The 19,154-nt window shown below is 33.6% G+C and overlaps 1 protein-coding gene across 3 annotated transcripts in view; it reads left to right on the forward strand.

Moving 5' to 3' along the window:
- LOC127733933 (cell division cycle protein 23 homolog) overlaps positions 1-19,154 on the forward strand; it is a 36,507-nt gene that overhangs the window by 1,793 nt on the left and 15,560 nt on the right. For all 3 annotated transcript variants that reach the window (XR_007997296.1, XM_052243413.1, XM_052243414.1), the window contains exons 3-12: positions 1,574-1,646; positions 3,177-3,357; positions 5,257-5,356; positions 6,408-6,540; positions 7,021-7,198; positions 7,940-8,037; positions 11,182-11,263; positions 11,737-11,901; positions 12,513-12,621; positions 17,367-17,504. Coding sequence is in view for 2 of the 3 variants with exons in the window: in XM_052243413.1 (XP_052099373.1) it covers positions 1,574-1,646; positions 3,177-3,357; positions 5,257-5,356; positions 6,408-6,540; positions 7,021-7,198; positions 7,940-8,037; positions 11,182-11,263; positions 11,737-11,901; positions 12,513-12,621; positions 17,367-17,504 (1,257 nt within the window). In the remaining variant the exon portion in view is untranslated. The remainder of the gene's footprint in view (positions 1-1,573; positions 1,647-3,176; positions 3,358-5,256; positions 5,357-6,407; positions 6,541-7,020; positions 7,199-7,939; positions 8,038-11,181; positions 11,264-11,736; positions 11,902-12,512; positions 12,622-17,366; positions 17,505-19,154) is intronic.

Genomic DNA, 19,154 nt, shown 5'->3' on the forward strand with positions numbered 1-19,154 from the left:
AAAATCCAGAACAACCCAAACATCGTCGTACCGCGGGTCATGACCTGTAAAAAACTTGAAGGTCCGCCACCATCCTTTGAACTACAGGACCTCCTGTCCTGTACATTTTTTGCAGCATGCAGTATTAAAATTGGGAAAAATGTGTTGCTATATCAAACACAAAATATTGTTTTCCTCCTGACACCAATAAAAAACAATTAATTGTCCTTATATTAATTAGGATCGCGGAAATACCCTAGTCATATTTATAGATATGTATGGGCAACACAAATAGTAACCCAATCAGAATGCAATAATATAAAAAGCAGCCAATGAAATCACACTTCCATTGACACGTGGCGAGATTTTCTTGTCAACTATTTTATGCATTCCCTGAAAATCGGCATTTCTAATGTGACTTCTTTTTTTTTAAAACATAATATACGACGATTTTAAGGCTCACTGGCTTGTCTCCTACTGCCTAAACCCTTTCAATTTGAATATTTTGAAGATTTTGTATCTCGATTGTCATGTCCGTTGCATCAGTTTCCGGCATTTCTTTTTTCCCCGGTTCATTACGCATGTGCTGGAAACACATGTTGTAAACAATAACATGAGTTTCCTCTGTTTTTATGATGGGGCAGTGCCTGGTCAAAAACGGAAGGCCGATGATCAAAGTACAACACGCCAAAAAAAAGTTGAGACAGCTGAAGATATTGCTATTAGCATCCAAGAAGAAACAATCATTAATTTAATAAACATTGTGTATGGAGATGAGGAGTGTGAAAATGATTTCAGCTATGAATCTCAGGATGAATCCATGAACTCAAATAAAATACTAGATTATGCCAAAGAGGAATAAATTTAAATAAAGTCTTAAAAAATGAAGTTTCATTCAATGTGAATAAACATGCAAAAGTGTAGTACGAGATAGTAGTTTTGGTTTCTTCATTTATCATAGTCAAAGCACTCAGAATGCAGGATTTTGCATCTAATTTTTCAAAAATTTTCTGAGGGGGGCATACCCCCAGACCCCCCTAGCAAGTTCGCAGCGCTTTGCGCTGCTCACCGGTGATAATAAGTAGGTCCTGTAACAGCAATGAAGGTCCAGTAAAAAATATTTGTTACTGGACCTCCTGACCTGTTAAAACAATTTAAGTTTGGCTGGGTCTGAAATTTAATTTAATTCACAGCCTTTTCTCTTGTACTCCTATATTTGACAATTCAGTGCTTAATAGATAGAGGTTTTTGCATGCAGTGCTAGCAATGATTTCCTTAAAATAAGTATATAAATAAAGATATTGGTTAAAACAAGTATAAATATGGACTTATTCAAGTACACCATCTAGGATCACTCGACTTAAGTGGCTCAACACAAGATTTTTTTTATTGTAAAGGTTGTTTAGGTCATTTTGTAGACAATAAACGCTAGCACATCAATTATTTATTCATTAATATATTATGGGGTTGGATCGACTAGGGGCCCAATCAACTTGGCGAAGTAAGAAATACAAGAACAAACTTGTTTGTTATGATATTTATAACAATGTTACAGAAAATTGTTACGATCCAAATGCTTCTTGAATTATTTTAGGGCTGCAGAATTATCATCAGCCATAGATGCATCAGTTGATTACCAACAAATCTTGCTTCTACAGGAACCAAAGGTATTTGTTTCAGTAAAAAAGGATATGTTATTGAAACAACAAACAAAAAACAAACTTATAATATTAATAATGTATATAAAAAAGATCAGATATGTTCAGTCAACCATATCCTGCATGTACAAAAGTGATATACAAAAATGAAAACAATGCAATCATCACAACATTTTGCCTTGCTGAGTTTAAACAAAAGACCTTTGTACTTGTGGTAGCATTACAGATTTGCAGATATGCAATGCAGCACTTACGCTCATACATGTCATATGAAATTTGAAAAAAATTTATTGGTGCTTACATAATTCATTATTTAATCTGATGATGCAGCATACTACCAAAGAACATAGTTTTATGAGGTGTACATGGATGAGACGGCAACCATACAGCACAAATAACTACAAAACTTTTAAAAAGAAACATACTGGTGTCACTAAACTATGTCTCCCTCTAAATTGTCTCAATTTGAAAATAGACAAAAACACGAAGATATGACAAAAAGCCAACCACGGATGAGGTTCCTGACTTTTGACAGGCACATAAACATTTTTTTTTACAATTCATTTATATACGACCGCAAAAAATTTGCGTTCGTATAATGCTATCACGTCGTCGTCGTCCGAAGACATTTGGTTTCTGGACAATAACTTTAGTTTAAGTGTATGGATCTCTATGAAATTTAAGCAAAAGGTTCAATACCACAAAAAGAAGGTTGGGATTGTTTTTGGGGGTGATGGTCCCAACCGTTTAGGAATTAGGGGCCAAAAAGGGGCCCAAAACAAGCATTTCTCTAGTTTCAGGACAATAACTTGTGTATAAGTATTTTGATTGCTCTGAAATTGTACCACAAGGTTCAATACCTCAAGTAGAAGGTTGGGATTCATTTTGGGAGTAGTTGCCTAAACCGTTCAGGAATTAGGGACCAAAAAGGGTCTAAAACAAGCATTTTTCTAGTTTTCAGACAATAACTTTTGTTTAAGTGTATGGATGTCTCTTAAATTATACCACATTTTACAAAAAGAAAATTTCTTCAAATGTAATTTATTTTGGAGGGGCCCAGGGCGGGGGGGAGGGGGTCAATTTTTTTTCCCTCAAGATTTAAGGAATTGTCACATTTCCTGAGAAAAATTGGGGTCACAATTTATTTTGCTAATTCTTTGTATATAGTCTGAAAACAGATTTACTAAGTATTGCGCAACAGCACAGTGTATTGCACAACAGCAAGAAATCTTCAATTGAATATATTGAATATTGTGTCCATCTTTGCCCCAACTGTTCAGGGTTGGACCTCTGCGGTCGTATCCAGCTTCGCTCGGCGAAGCAGTTTATCTATTTTAGAATCATTTATCATGTTTATTAAGGATATGTACAATATATAAACATGTAAAATACATGTCTTTCTATGTTATTAGGTTAAAACACTGATTCAAAATATAATTATAAATCAAACCTGAAAAGAGGTGTTCAAAAAGAATTTTACCTCTGACTGAAAATGCTCACAGAATAAATAGATGAATGGTAGTTATGTTATATTTACAGGATTATTATGATGAGTATGATAAGTTTGCTTTGGCCTCAAGTTATTTTGATCTGAAAGAGTATGACAGAGCAGTATACTTCTTGCAAGAATGCAGTAGTTCAAATAACTATTTTTTGTACCTGTATGGTCGCTATCTGGCTGATGAAAAAAGAAAAGTTGATAATGCTTCAGACTCTATAGGTTAGACTTAATATTGTAAGATATGAATTCTCCATACAAAAAAAAGAACCTTATCCCTATCCTTCATTCAAATAACAATATTATATGTAGTATTTTGTATACGACTTTCTTCTGTGGCTGGAAGATGAAGCTAGACAGTTATGCTGTAAGATAAAGCTAGACAGTGTGGCTGTAGATAAAACTAGACAATGTGGCTGTAAGATAAATCTAGACAATGTGGCTAAATATAAAGCTAAACAATGTTGCTGTTTGATAAAGCTATACAATGTGGTTGTTTGATTAAGCTATACAATGCATATGGGACTGTTAGATAAAACTAGACAATAGGGCTGGAAGATAAAGTTAGACAATGTAACTGAAAGATAAAGCTAGGTAATGTGAATGAAAGATAAAGCTAGGTAATGTGGCTGAAAGATAAAGCTAGGTAATGTGGATTGAAAGATAAAGTTAGGTAATGTGAATGAAAGATAAAGCTAGGTAATGTGAATGAAAGATAAAGCTAGGTAATGTGGCTGAAAGATAAAGCTAGGTAATGTTGATTGAAAGGTAAAGTTAGGTAATGTGGAATGAAAAAATAAAGCTAGGTAATGTGGCTGAAAGATAAAGCTAGGTAATGTGGCTGATAGATAAAGCTAGGTAATGTGACTGAAAGATAAAGCTAGGTAATGTGACTGAAAGATAAATCTAGCTTGTCTCCCAGTCAGGTAAACACCAAGATATCTTATTGATTGAATACTAGGAATGTATCAAAGAGACAACAACCTGATCAAAGAGCAGGAAACAGCCCAAGACCACCAAAGGGTCTTCAATGCACCCATAAATATATGGCACCCAGAGGCGGGCTTCAGTTGACCTCTGAACAATAATGTATACTAGTTCAGCGAACTGTGCCCCACGCTAAACTCTGAAACATACAAATGTTCCAAAATAAAAAAAACACACAAGACTAACAAAGGCTAGAGGTTTCTGATGTGGAACTGGCGCAAAAATGCGGCAAGGTTAAATATGTTTTGTGAGACCTCAACCCTCCCTTATACCTCTAGCCAATATGGAATAAACAAACACACAGTAAAACTCATTTTGAATGAAATTTGAGTGTGATGTTAGAATAAGTAACAGAAGAAACTAAGCAAAATGACAGTGATAAACAAAAAGGACTACTGGCAGTTACTGCTATGCCAGCTCCAGACTTCCATTAAACTGATTGAAAGATTATGTCTTCATCATACGAAAATCAACCACAATCCCTTCCATCATAAATTATACAAGAACATAACCTGTATGAGGCCAACAACTGGTTTTAGAATAAGTGTTTATTTTCGATGCAAAGATCCTAAGAGGGAATCAATATTAATTCCAAGAAATGCCATCTTTAATGACTTGACAACAGTATCATAACTATATCCCTTCTGAATAAGTCTGTTTAAAGGATTGGTTAGCTTTTGAGGTAAATGATGACATTTTTGTGCTTTGTATAGAATATTGCCCGAAAAGATGGGATGTGAAATACCTAAACATAATCTTAATGTTGATTTACATTTACAAATGATGTCCTTGTTGCGATAATAAAATATGGTAAAAGTTTTAACAAGTTTGTGATATTGAAAACATTGGTGTAATAATTTTTCAGTAATACAGAGATTTCTTTCATTAAAATCAAATACGTTGTTACATACACGAGCAAATCGAACAAGTTGAGATATATAAACACAATACGATGGTGCCAAGGGAACGTCACCATCTAAAAATGGATAATTAACAATAGGAAATAAAAAATCATCTCTTTTATCATAAATTTTAGTATTAAGCTTCGTGTTAGAGATAGTCAAGATTATCTAGTCTGATGAAAATCATGAACACATTTTGATAAAATGAACCATCTTTTTTGTATTTTAATAGGTCCTCCTGATCACCTAGAAAATGAGCATTTGAAAACTTTAAAAATAGAACTAAGTAAAAAATACATAATGAAAGAACTTGATGGATTTTGTTTATATTTGTAAGTATATATTCATCTATAGCATTAACACTAGAACAAAGTGATTGAAGCAGTTTCAATAATACCCCCCTCTCCCCCCACACAAACAAAAAAAAAGATATCATATTGATGGGATGTTTTAACTAGTTACTGGGTTTCTGATTGAGTACCCTATTACTATATTGGAAAGTGATTCTCTAATAAAAACGAGATATATTTAGTTTCAGAATTGAATATTATTGATAACCTTTGCTGATCTAGTGGTCAAAGTAGTTCATTTACAATGAGCACACCATTGCAGCACTTAGGTTGTTAGTTTGAACCCAACTCATGGCAAGGTGTGTTCATTTCTGATTCTAAGGGTCAGTGGTTCTCTCCAGGTACTTCAGCTTCCTCCACAAATATGAAATGGTCACTATAATATAGTCAAGTTTGCTCAAAGAGGCGTTTAACACTAACAATTATTCTATCAATCAAATTTTTTATGCCCCAACCGCAGCAGAGGGGGCATTAATTGTTACCCTTGTCTGTCCGTTCGTATGTCCCAAAATTGGTTTCTGTTCTCTAACTTCAGTTTGCCTCAACTATTGTCAACCAAATGTTATGAAATTTATACACTATGCTTATTACCACAAAACACAGATCAATTTCAAATTTGGGTGGCGACGCTTTTATCCTTCTCGAGTTATGCCCTTTATAAATATTATATGCAAGCAGGGCATCATCTGTGTCCAATGGACACATTCTCATTTATTTTATAAGTGAAAATAGTTGTAAATTACTTTAAAAAAAGAAATTTGATGTGAAAACCATAATGTCATTTTGATGCTTAACATCTATATTTTCCTTCAACTGAATTTCATATCTGATGATTTGAACATTTTATAACATTTAAGCAAAATTGCTGTTTTGGGGATATATTTTTGAGTTGGCTAGCAGTATATATTGACCTATTTTACTGAATATAAAATGTAATTCATATTATAATATAAGTGTAAAATTAACTAATAGATAAGGTAAAGTTAAGAATATTTTTTGTGTATCTATCATATCTATATATCTTTTTTTTTAGATATGGTATAGTTTTAAAGAAGCTAGACTTACTAAAAGAAGCTTTAGAGATGTTGGTAGAAGCTGTTAATTACGAACCATTACATTGGGGTGCATGGTTAGAACTTGCTGTTCTCATACCTGATAAAGAAACTGTGAGTATTCCAGATTAACTCAGAAGGCAAAGTTCTGCTGTCTTATTTACAAGCAGACAAAGAGTTGTTTATGATATTTGTTTAGTATCAGATAGAGGTTGTTATTATTGAGGAAGACACAATAGAAATATACTGACATGAGGAGATAACTGTAGCTACACAGGGAAAATGATATTTGTATCAGTAAAATCTGCAAATTAGTATACATTAGAGCTAAGGCCTACTCAACTCACTTCCTCTATACATCTTGAAATGTACTTATGAATATGAAATATAGATAAAAAAAGTTCAGTGTTGACAAATTTAAATATTTACAAAAATACTGTATATTATTCATGCATATGTCTTTAAAAGATATGAATTTAATCATTAAGTGACATGGTTGATGATACTCTTGGGAGTAATTATTGTTGGTCAATTGATTATTGTTGTTTTTTCATACTTTCCATTTTTAATCACAGTTATATTTGTTCATTACAGCTGTTGTCATTATCATTACCCAACCATTGGATGAAGAATTTATTCTTAGGACACATGTACTTAGAACTACAGCTAAATGAGGAAGCCCTTAAAATTTATCAAGGTCTTGTAGATGGAGGATTTAGTAAAAGTACATACATTGTATCCCAGATGGCTGTAGTTTATCATAATATGAGAGGTAAAACAGTTAACATCTTCAAATTTCACATGATATGCATTTCAAGAACATAAACTATGATAGGTAGTCTTGCTGGCAGGGTGGGTATTTAGAAGATTACCGGATTGTATTTTTATCTTTGCTTAAGTAAAAACGTAGGTTTTACTGTCACAAATTGAGGTTACTTAGCAATGAGTAGTAAAGCTAGGTATTAATTTCCATTTTTATGCAAAATCAACGGATATTCAATTTTAGGGCTATTTTGGTGAAAAAATCAAATAAATCGAAAAATTCTGTGAAACAATGTCATACAAATATTATTGATCACATACCAATTAATTCCTTAATACAAAATTGCTGCTCCTCTTAGAATCAGACTGGTTAACTGTGGAATTTACTCCCTTAAGGATGTAGTCATTTCAGGTTTGGAAGATGTGGAATTTAACCCCTTAAAGATGTAGTCATTTCAGGTTTAGTTTTTGTCAGATGTTCAGATTCCTTGATACTGTAAATTCAGAAATTATTGTGTACATTTATTGCGATTTTTGAAAAATAAACAAAAATGCGCGTTTAACTATTGCGAATTTTGGAAAAGCTACATACAGATATATGTATTTGATATCAGTATGCGTGTTTTATTATTGCGATACTCAAGAAGTCACGTTATTCGCATTAATAAAAAACCCACAATAATTTCTGAATTTACAGTAACTAGATTTATATTGAGTAATTATTAAGTGTATTGTGTCGTTAATTTTGTAGAGATTGATATGTCAGTGACAGCATTTGCAGAATTACAAGAATTAGATCCATATAGATTAGAAAACATGGACACATACTCAAATTTACTCTATATAAAGGTATGTTATTTCGTTGTATATATGCAAGTAGATGGAACATATTTAATGCATCACAAAAAAAGACAATATATGGAAACACTTGCTTGAATTTGGTGCAGAAATTCCTCATCTGATCAACATTATAGAATTTCAATATGCTGACAACTTTGCTGCAGTGAATGAAGCAATATGGTCCTTAGTTCAGTTTCAATTTAAAGTGGCAGTTTGGAAGGAAATTCAAGCTTCTCTGTTACTGACTTATCAGTTTATTGTGTTTATTATTACATGAAGTTATTTTTATACCCCCACTTTAAAAAAGGGGGGGTATACTGTTTTACCTCTGTCTGTCCTTCCGTCAGTCTGTCAGTCCATCCGTCCGTCCCATAAATATTTTCGTCGCATTTTTCTCAGGAACTACTTGATAAGGATTTCTGAAATTTGGTTTCAGGGTTTATATAAGTAAGTTACACAGTGTGATGCGTTTTCAGATTCATCACTCAACAACTTCCTGTTTACCGAACACTTGTATTATTTTACACATGATAGCCAAGTTGTAAATTTTTGTCGCATTTTTCTCAGGAACTACTTAACAGGGATTTCTGAAATTTGGTTTCACAGTTTATATAAGTAAGTTACACCGTGTGATGTGTTTTCAGATTCATCACTCAACAACTTCCTGTTTACCGAAATATTACAGCGGGGGTATCATCAGTGAGCAGTAGCTCACAGTTTTACTTGTTTTTATATAATAAATCCAAAAGTAAATGATTTAAGCTAGTTATGTAATTCTGGTCCATTAAGCCAGATGGTCCAGCAATATGTTATGAAAAAGTAAAATCACAAAAATACTGAACTCCGAGGAAAATTCAAAAAGGAAAGTCCCCAATCAAATGGCAAAATCAAAAAAACAAACACATCAAACAAATGGATAACAACTGTCATATTCCTGACTTTGTACAGGCATTTTCTTATGTAGAAAATGGTGGATTGAACCTGGTTTTATAGCTAGCTAAACCTCTCACTTGTATGACAGTCGCATCAAATTCCATTATATTGACAACGATGCGTGAACAAAACAAACAGACACAATAGGTAAAAATGTCAAAAATAGGGGTACAGCAGTCAACATTGTGTTATCATCTTAATCACTATAAAACAAACAAATGTAACTAAGAAGCACAAAAATGCATACATCAAATTTAAAATCCTCGTTTTGCTTATATTATACGATTTTATTTATCTATGTAAAATCCACCCATAAAGGATGGAAGGTTTTAAGTACTGGCGTAAAATCACGCGTTTGAAATTCGCACAGGTAGACATAAAATAGACATGAAGTTTCAGTCTGACATGTGTTCTTGGTCTCAGTGTAAACTTTTGTACATTAAACTGTTCTGACATGTGACATGTGTTCTTGGTCTCAGTGTAAACTTTTGTACATTAAACTGCTCTGACATGTGACTATTGTTCTTGGTCTCCGTGTAAACTTTTGTACATTAAAATGCTCTGACATGTGACATGTGTTCTTGGTCTCAGTGTAAACTTTTGTACATTAAACTGCTCTGACATGTGACATGTGTTCTTGGTCTCAGTGTAAACTTTTGAACATTAAACTGCTCTGACATGTGACTATTGTTCTTGGTCTCCGTGTAAACTTTTGTACATTAAACTGCTCTGACATGTGACATGTGTTCTTGGTCTCAGTGTAAACTTTTGTACATTAAACTGCTCTGACATGTGACATGTGTTCTTGGTCTCAGTGTAAACTTTTGAACATTAAACTGCTCTGACATGTGACTATTGTTCTTGGTCTCAGTGTAAACTTTTGTACATTAAACTGCTCTGACATGTGACATGTGTTCTTGGTCTCAGTGTAAACTTTTGAACATTAAACTGCTCTGACATGTGACTATTGTTCTTGGTCTCAGTGTAAACTTTTGTACATTAAACTGCTCTGACATGTGACTATTGTTCTTGGTCTCCGTGTAAACTTTTGTACATTAAACTGCTCTGACATGTGACATGTGTTCTTGGTCTCAGTGTAAACTTTTGAACATTAAACTGCTCTGACATGTGACTATTGTTCTTGGTCTCAGTGTAAACTTTTGTACATTAAACTGCTCTGACATGTGACTATTGTCCTTGGTCTCAGTGTAAACTTTTGTACATTAAACTGTTCTGACATGTGACATGTGTTCTTGGTCTCAGTGTAAACTTTTGAACATTAAACTGCTCTGACATGTGACTATTGTTCTTGATCTCAGTGTAAACTTTTGTACATTAAACTGCTCTGACATGTGACATGTGTTCTTGGTCTCAGTGTAAACTTTTGTACATTAAACTGCTCTGACATGTGACTATTGTTCTTGGTCTCAGTGTAAACTTTTGTACATTAAACTGTTCTGACATGTGACATGTGTTCTTGGTCTCAGTGTAAACTTTTGTACATTAAACTGCTCTGACATGTGACTATTGTTCTTGGTCTCCGTGTAAACTTTTGTACATTAAAATGCTCTGACATGTGACATGTGTTCTTGGTCTCAGTGTAAACTTTTGTACATTAAACTGCTCTGACATGTGACATGTGTTCTTGGTCTCAGTGTAAACTTTTGAACATTAAACTGCTCTGACATGTGACTATTGTTCTTGGTCTCCGTGTAAACTTTTGTACATTAAACTGCTCTGACATGTGACATGTGTTCTTGGTCTCAGTGTAAACTTTTGTACATTAAACTGCTCTGACATGTGACATGTGTTCTTGGTCTCAGTGTAAACTTTTGAACATTAAACTGCTCTGACATGTGACTATTGTTCTTGGTCTCAGTGTAAACTTTTGTACATTAAACTGCTCTGACATGTGACATGTGTTCTTGGTCTCAGTGTAAACTTTTGAACATTAAACTGCTCTGACATGTGACTATTGTTCTTGGTCTCAGTGTAAACTTTTGTACATTAAACTGCTCTGACATGTGACTATTGTCCTTGGTCTCAGTGTAAACTTCTGTACATTAAACTCTTCTGTTATTGTAAAGATGTTAACCTCATACATGTTTTTTTGTTTAATATTCTTGTGATATATAGAAATTGTATTAATTTTTTTAATAGTATCCATTTAAAAAAATTTCATCATATCACCTTTAAGCTTTAATACTTTTCTAATAACAGGAGATGAGAGCAGATCTTGCCCATTTAGCACATAGATGTTGTGATATTGATAAATACAGAGTTGAAACATGTTGTGTAATAGGTATGTAAATACTTTACTCAAAGTAAAAACAAAGCTAAAGCTTAAAATTTATTTTCTCTTAATTCCAAGATGTTTTATAGGCTTCCCCTGAATGGTTGATTATATTTTTGATAATCAATGTTTGGTTTGCTTGATCTCTGTTCTTTATTGGTCACACTTATATAATGAAGTATTTTTTTTTTGCTTTCCTCTGATTTTGCTGTTGTGACATCAGGAAATAAAAGGTCTTTGAAAAAAATCATAATTTTGATACTTGATTTCTATTGACAACTTAAATGTAAATACATGTCTTTAGATTTACACAGTGTTCATATACTTGACAATTGTACATTTTGATAGGACAATTCACAGTAAAATTATTGACAGAAAAAACACAAATGCAAAAAAAGGGTTCTAGTGTATTTAGTATTTGGCCTCCTTGTAATTTACCATAGTCAGGACATGTCATATTTAATACTTTTTTATCATTTCAGGAAATTATTATTCATTAAGACAACAACATGAGAAAGCTGTAATGTATTTCCAAAGAGCATTAAAACTAAACCCTCATTATCTGTCAGCATGGACATTGATGGGACATGAATTTATGGAATTAAAAAATACCTCAGCAGCATTGCAGGCTTACAGACAAGCAATAGGTGTGTATATGTGTAGTTACTTTTCATATAAAAATTGACAGGATTACCTGCCAGCTGAAGTTGTGTGTATATGTGTATTTTTATGGATGTGTGTAGATGTGTAGTTTTCCATCATACCAAAATGGACAATCTTCAAATTTAGCTGACCAGTACGGACAAAATGGGTCAATACATACATGGTTGTGGTTTTAATTCTGTTTCCAGATCAATAGGTAGTCCTTTGTTTAGAACTTAATATGTCTTGCATAATTGGAAAAATTATTCAGTAACAAATTTGTTTTCAAATAAAATGGGATTTTGTCTATCCTGCATAGAACATGGTGAAAGGGAGACATAGTGATCCTACATTCTATTGGCAGCGGTGTTGTGTCGTTGGCAACAGACAATATCTTACTCTTGACTGTAAGATTTTATTAGGTAAATTTTGATTAGAGTTTACTAGATAAATTTTGATTAGAGTTTACTATGTAAATTTAGATAATCTTTTTTTTTTTTTTTTTTATGTAATATAATTATACATCTTTGGTCTATCTGGACAGAACTGACTATTGGGTTTAGTTTGATCTAGAACAATGAGTTATAATGAAGATGTGCTATTATATTTATTTCAGAGGTAAACAGGAGGGATTATAGAGCCTGGTATGGATTAGGACAGACATATGAAATTCTGAAAATGTATCATTATTGTTTATATTATTACAGACAAGCTCAACAGCTGAGGTAATTATGATGATAATTAACCTACGGTATAAAGTTTGCAGATCTAGAAGTTTGCTTGTGGAATAAGACATAAACATTATTTCCAATAAAGTCAGGACAAAGTTTGTCAGTAGTGATGATAATGTTGTTGCTAATCAGCTGACCAAAAGGGACAGTCTGAACTATCTCTGTCATAAAATTGCCATCTGTTTTTGTTAGGCAGTTAAGCTGCCTTATGCGAGCACCCTAGATTTGTGTTTTACCCAATAAATGCTGAAATACGTGCCATTGTTACTATCTAGCTGACTATTATGTTATTTATAACTAAATGGACATTTTTTTAATACTTTTATTTCTGGAATACAAAAAATATGACCAGAAAAACCTTAAATGATCGTCGAACTACCCAAAACCTTTGAAGTTGCACATAGGAAGTAGTGCTCAATAGAAATCCGTACGTAGTTTATTATCCCCTGTGCTTTTGGCTACGATGTCAAAGAACAATTGTATGAAATATTTCATCGCCGAAAATCGGTAATTACAAGTTGTTTATATTTCCCAAATGGCAAAATGCGCAGGAATATTGTTCATGTACAACAAATCTCTATGATAGAGGAAATAAAGTTATATAAGTGGGTGGTAATTTCTAACTTACCTTGCCAAATAAGGTTGTTGTTATTTTATGAATGAAAAGAGGTCATGAAAACAGATGCGGAAATCGACGTTGATGGGATGTTTTAAGTAATGTGGACAACTCGTCCCCGAGACAAGTCAGACCGAATCCAGTCAACCCGTCTAAGAAGACAACTTTGACCGTTTGTCAGATTTACTTAGGGTTTCATAAAATATTAGACTAACATGTCTAGTGGAGCCATTAATCTTTTGTTTGTGCATTGGGGTCTATTTAGGGGTATTTGGAGGGGCCTGAAGAAGGGAGGGGTTTACTATAGAACCCTATGGGATTTTATTTTTTTAAATTTTCAAATGACTATTTCTCGAAAACAGTAGGTGATAGACACATGCAGTCTTCAGTAATGAGAACAGGACAATACAAAAAATCAACCAAAATGTAGGGTGAGTCCCTGGGGGTCATCCCAACCCCCTTCAATTTGAAAATGTACTTTTATCTTGTAAACCGTCGCGATCCCCACCCCTAAACAATATATATACTTGAATGGGACAATAAAAAAATCAAATGAAAATAATTTGGGGGAGTCCCCAGTGTCGTCCCAGCCCCTCCTGTTTGAGAACTTGGAAATGGTCAAGATCCCCACCCCATAACCATATATATTCATGTATGGGACAATAAAACAAATCCAAAATGAAATATAGAGTGAGTCCCTGGGGTCACCCCACCCCCTCCTTTTTTGAGAACTTGTAAACGGTCGAGATCCCCACCCCTAAACCATATATATTCATGTATGGGACAATATAACAAATCAAATGAAATATATGGCGAGTCCCTGGGGTCACCCCAACCCCTCCTGTTTGAGAACTTGGAAATGGTTGAGATCCCTAACCCTAAACCATATCCATTCATGTATGGAACAATAAAACAAATCAAATGAAATATAGGGGGAGTCCATGGGGACACCCCACCCCCTCTTGTTTGAGAACTTGTAAACAGTCAAGATCCCCACCCCTAATCATATATATATTCATGTATGGGACAATAAAACAAATCAAATGAAATATATGGGGAGTTCCTCGGGTCACCCCACCCCCTCCTGTTTGAGAACTTGGAAATGGTCGAGATCCCCACCCCTAAACCATATATATTCATGTATGGGACAATAAAACAAATCAAATGAAATATAGGGGGAGTCCATGGGGACACCCCACCCCCTCTTGTTTGAGAACTTGTAAACAGTCAAGATCCCCATCCCTTAACCATATATATTCATGTATGGGACAATATAACAAATCAAATGAAATATTTGGGGAGTCCCTGGGGTCACCCAACCCCCTCCTGTTTGAGAACTTGGAAATGGTCGAGATCCCGACCCCTAAACCATATGTATTCATGTATGGGACAACATAACAAATCAAATGAAATATAGGGGGAGTCCCTGGGGTCACCCCACCCCCTCCTGTTTGAGAACTTGGAAATGGTCGAGATCCCCACCCCTAAACCATATGTATTCATGTATGGGACAATATAACAAATCAAATGAAATATAGGGGGAGTCCCTGGGGTCACCCCACCCCCTCCTGTTTGAGAACTTGTAAACGGTCGAGATACCCACACCTAAACCGTATTTATTCCTGTTCATCATTTCAAAAAGATTTGAATGACATACAGGGTCAATCTCCTTGGTGTCACATATGCATATCACTTTACTAGACCAAACCAATATGAACTGGACTTTGCCCAATGTCAGGAGACCATGGGAATGACGAATTATGGGGGCTTTGTTTGGGAGACTTCGTAACGGCATCCTGTTACAATTATTTCTTGTTTATTATAAAAAAAAATTTTGATCCAAAAAATGAGTCTAGATTATTGAATTTACTTTAATTGTTTATTAAATTATTTCTGGGCCTATAATCATTTTCATTTATGGCTCATTTTAAAGAAAACATATAAATCTTTCAAGCAGTGTAAAGCCCGAGAATGTTTGACCAACTGTTTTATAATCACCTGTCATTTTATTCCAAACTTAGTATGGAGTAACATCATGCACTTGGGGGTGAAGATGGGGGTCATTTACATTGATATATGATCATGAGTTGCTTTTGAAAACCTTGATGAAATATTAATTAATTTGCCTTAATAATCAATTCATTTAATGAACATAAATGTACAATATACGAATGTTTAATGTTTGTTCTTTCAAATCTTAAAAATTGAAGCAACATTGCCACAGTTTTCATAATTACGTTTGCCTTGGTTTTTGGTTAACTGCCTACAGCGCTTACAGTGCTTTGATTCTTACTTTTTGTTGAGCCTGTGAGATTTAGTTGTGGAAGTGATACATTGTGATCCTCCATTCTGTCATCTGCCTCTTCAATCTTTAGTGGTTTTTATGCCCCCGCCGTGGTGGCGGGGGCATTAAGTTTTACCCTTGTCCGTCCGTACGTTCCAAAATTGGTTTCCGTTCTCTAACTTTAGTTTGCCTCAGCCAAATATTATGAAACTTATACACAATGCTTATTACCACAAAAAACAGATCAAGTTCAAATTTTGGTGGCGTCACTTTAACTGTTATAGAGTTATGCCACTTTACAAATGGAAAAATTGCTGAATTTTTTGTTTCCGTTCTCTAATTATAGTTTGCCTCTACCAAATGTTATGATACTTATACACAATGCTTATTACCACAAAACACAGATCAAGGTCGAATTTTGGTGGCGTCACTTTTACCGTTCTAGAGTTATGCCCCTTTACAAATGGAAAAATTGCTGAAATATTCGTTTCTGTTCTCTTACTTTAGTTTGCCTCAGCCAAATGTTATGAAACTTATGCAAAACGCTAATTACCACAAAACTCAGTTCAAGTACAAATTTGGGTAGTGTGACTTTTACAGTTCTTGAGTGCAGTCAGGGGTGCTACTTAAACAAGTGATTTCATCATCACTTATTTCAGTGATTTGATAAATTCAGTTATCACCTATTTAAGTGATTTTAGTGTTTTCTTTGATCTTCAAATGCTAATTTCATTGATTTTCCATATTTTCACAATCTTTTCTATAATTTTCCTACATAAATCAATTATCCCTTTTTCTTTGTATATTAATTTCACCAGTGCGCTTGGGCAGTAAGTTAGTGCGCTAAAGCTTTTAAAAGTACCCTTGGGAATTTTTCTGTAATCAAAAATTCATTAACTACTCTTACTATCAGACAAAGATCAACAATATTAGGTAACCTGATTGGTTTTCTTTAGAGTTAGAATGATCTACTTCAAGGTTATGACCTGATCTACAAACTATTCCAGTTTTTGCATATTTTAAAAAAACTGTAAAAGTGTCAGGCTTATCAAGCAAAAGACAATTTCTGCATATACATAGTTGTTTTTTCAATGGAATTGTTGTCTTTTTACCAATAAAAAAATCAAGCTTGTGGGAAAAATATCAAGAAAATGTTATAAACACTTATTAAAGTGATTACATTTTAACTTTCTAAAATTACTTGTTTCAGTGATTTTAAAAAGTCTGTGTGAAAATTTTTATTATTTCACAGCCAAAATCACTCGAGGGAGTGATTCTGAAATCACTTGTTTAAGTAGTACCCCTGACTGTGAGTTATGTCCCTTCATAACGCGATATTCAAGCTGGGGCATCATCTGTGTCCCATGGACACTTTCCCCATTTATTTTAGACACCAATAACCTTGTCAAACCTAGCAGATTCAAATGGGGCCTATGTGAAACAATCAAGGAGTTTCCTGCATCTATAAAACAAATACTGACAAATGCTTGCTACAATAAAGTTTGCATGTCAATTCACAAGACGGGGGCTTTTACAATAAAATGGAAAAGACATGTATCATGTGTATGGTGACTTATTTATGACATAAAGTATCTGCATACACTTGACAAAAACAAAAGCAAAGGAACTACTTTTATTGCAGTTCTTCATCTCAAAGTCACAGTGAGGCCTACAGAATGTAGCAAAAGATCACACCTCTCTGCAATTTCAAAGAAGTCCCTAGCACAGATTTAAATAGAGTTCCTTGCGAGGTATTGAGTATTCTTTTACAAGTTTTCTAAAGATATCAAACTGCTGCATCAGTATATCTTTGGGTAAAATAATCTTTTATATTTTCAGACCCAATGATTCCAGAATGGTTGTAGCACTTGGAGAGTCTTATGAGAAATTAGAAAGATTACAGGAGGCAAAAAAATGTTTTAGGAAAGCCCATAGTATTGGTGATGTAGAAGGAATGGCCATCATTAAATTAGCAAAGTCAGTACATTGTTAAAAATCAAACAACAAATATATGTGTTTTCTATTCCCTAACTGTCTTTTCTCTGTTGTCATCCATTAATACTGTTTTCAAATTTCACAGACACTCTGTTATTCAAGATTGCAATTGTTATATATTTAAAAATTAGAAGATGTGGTATGATTGCCATTGAGAGAACTATTCATAAAGACTCATTGTTTCCTATGGGAAAAAATGAACATTGCATGAAATCATTATAAAGTATCAACATTGTGCATATTTTTGGACTAGCTGCCATTTAAAAGACCATTAACATGAGTTCTTATCTAGAAATTCCAATAGGAACACATTTAACATTTTTTGAAATATTTGAACCATTTTTGTCGAGCCTGCAACATTTATGGCGATCCTAGATTCTGTCGGTGGCGTCAACATTTAGGTTCAGTCTGTGGTTTAAGTTTTTTAAGACACCAATAACTTTGTAAAAACCTTCATGGAATTTTATGAAATTTGGGCAGAACCTTGGTTATGACCAAAATACAGTATCCAGAGCAAAATTTCGAAAATATTTTTTTTAATTTTTCCGTTTTTTACTGATAAATGGACTTAGTTGTTTTTACAGTTAACCATCAATAGATTCAGTCTGAGGTTAAAGTTTTTCAGTCATCAATAACTTTGTCAAATCTTTATGGAATTTTTTGAAATTTGGACAGAAGCTTGTTAATGACCAAAATACAGTATCTGGAACATAATTTTGAAAATATTTATTTTCATTTTCCGATATTTTACTGAAAAATGGACTTAATGTTTTTTACACTAAATAAGTAGATACAGTCTGTCAAACTTTCATGTAATTTTATGAAACTTTGGCAGAAGCCTTTTTATGATTAAGAGATAATGTCTGAAGCAAACTTTTGAAAATATATTTTCATTTTCAGTATTTTCTGAAAGATGTACTCAGTTTTTTACAGTTAACATTTACAGACAGTCTGGGATTAAATTTGATTAAATTTCTTAGATATACATTTGTATACCTTCATGGATTGTTATGAAACTTGTACAGAAGCTCATCTTCAAGACCAAGAAATAGCATCTAAAGAAAAAATTTGAATTTTTTTTTTAAATTCTGTATTTTACTGATAATGGACTCACTTTTCAAGTAAACATTACACTTTTACACTGACAGCAGCAATCACAGACAAGACACAGGGTTCCGAAGAACCCCTTATGAATTTTTAAGATGTTTCAGCCAGTGGCCTTTTTCATTTTCTTTATTATCCTTTTAACCTTCGTGGTAGACAACTTCACAATCGTTTAGATTGGTATACATCTAAATGATTTAAATGATTGTACATGTATAACACCTAAATGATTGTGGAAAGTGACTTGTCCACCATGTAGGTTAGAAGGATATTATTAAAGAAACTGAAGAAGACCAGTAGCCGAAATGTTTTAAAAAATGGTTTAATTACTACAATAACATTCATTTGACCTATAAAAAGTACTGATTAACATGTAATCCTGATATAAAAAAATGGATGTAAATAGACATACATACATTGATTTAGGAGATAAGAACATGAGAAAGTATTTGAATATTTTCCTTGTTCTGCTCGATTTCAAATGATAGATAATAAATAATGTAAATTTTGTTTGGCAGCCAAGTCTGT

This window comes from Mytilus californianus, unplaced genomic scaffold (genome assembly GCF_021869535.1).
Source record: "Mytilus californianus isolate M0D057914Y unplaced genomic scaffold, xbMytCali1.0.p SCAF_3, whole genome shotgun sequence".
In the NCBI taxonomy this organism is placed as follows: domain Eukaryota; kingdom Metazoa; phylum Mollusca; class Bivalvia; order Mytilida; family Mytilidae; genus Mytilus; species Mytilus californianus.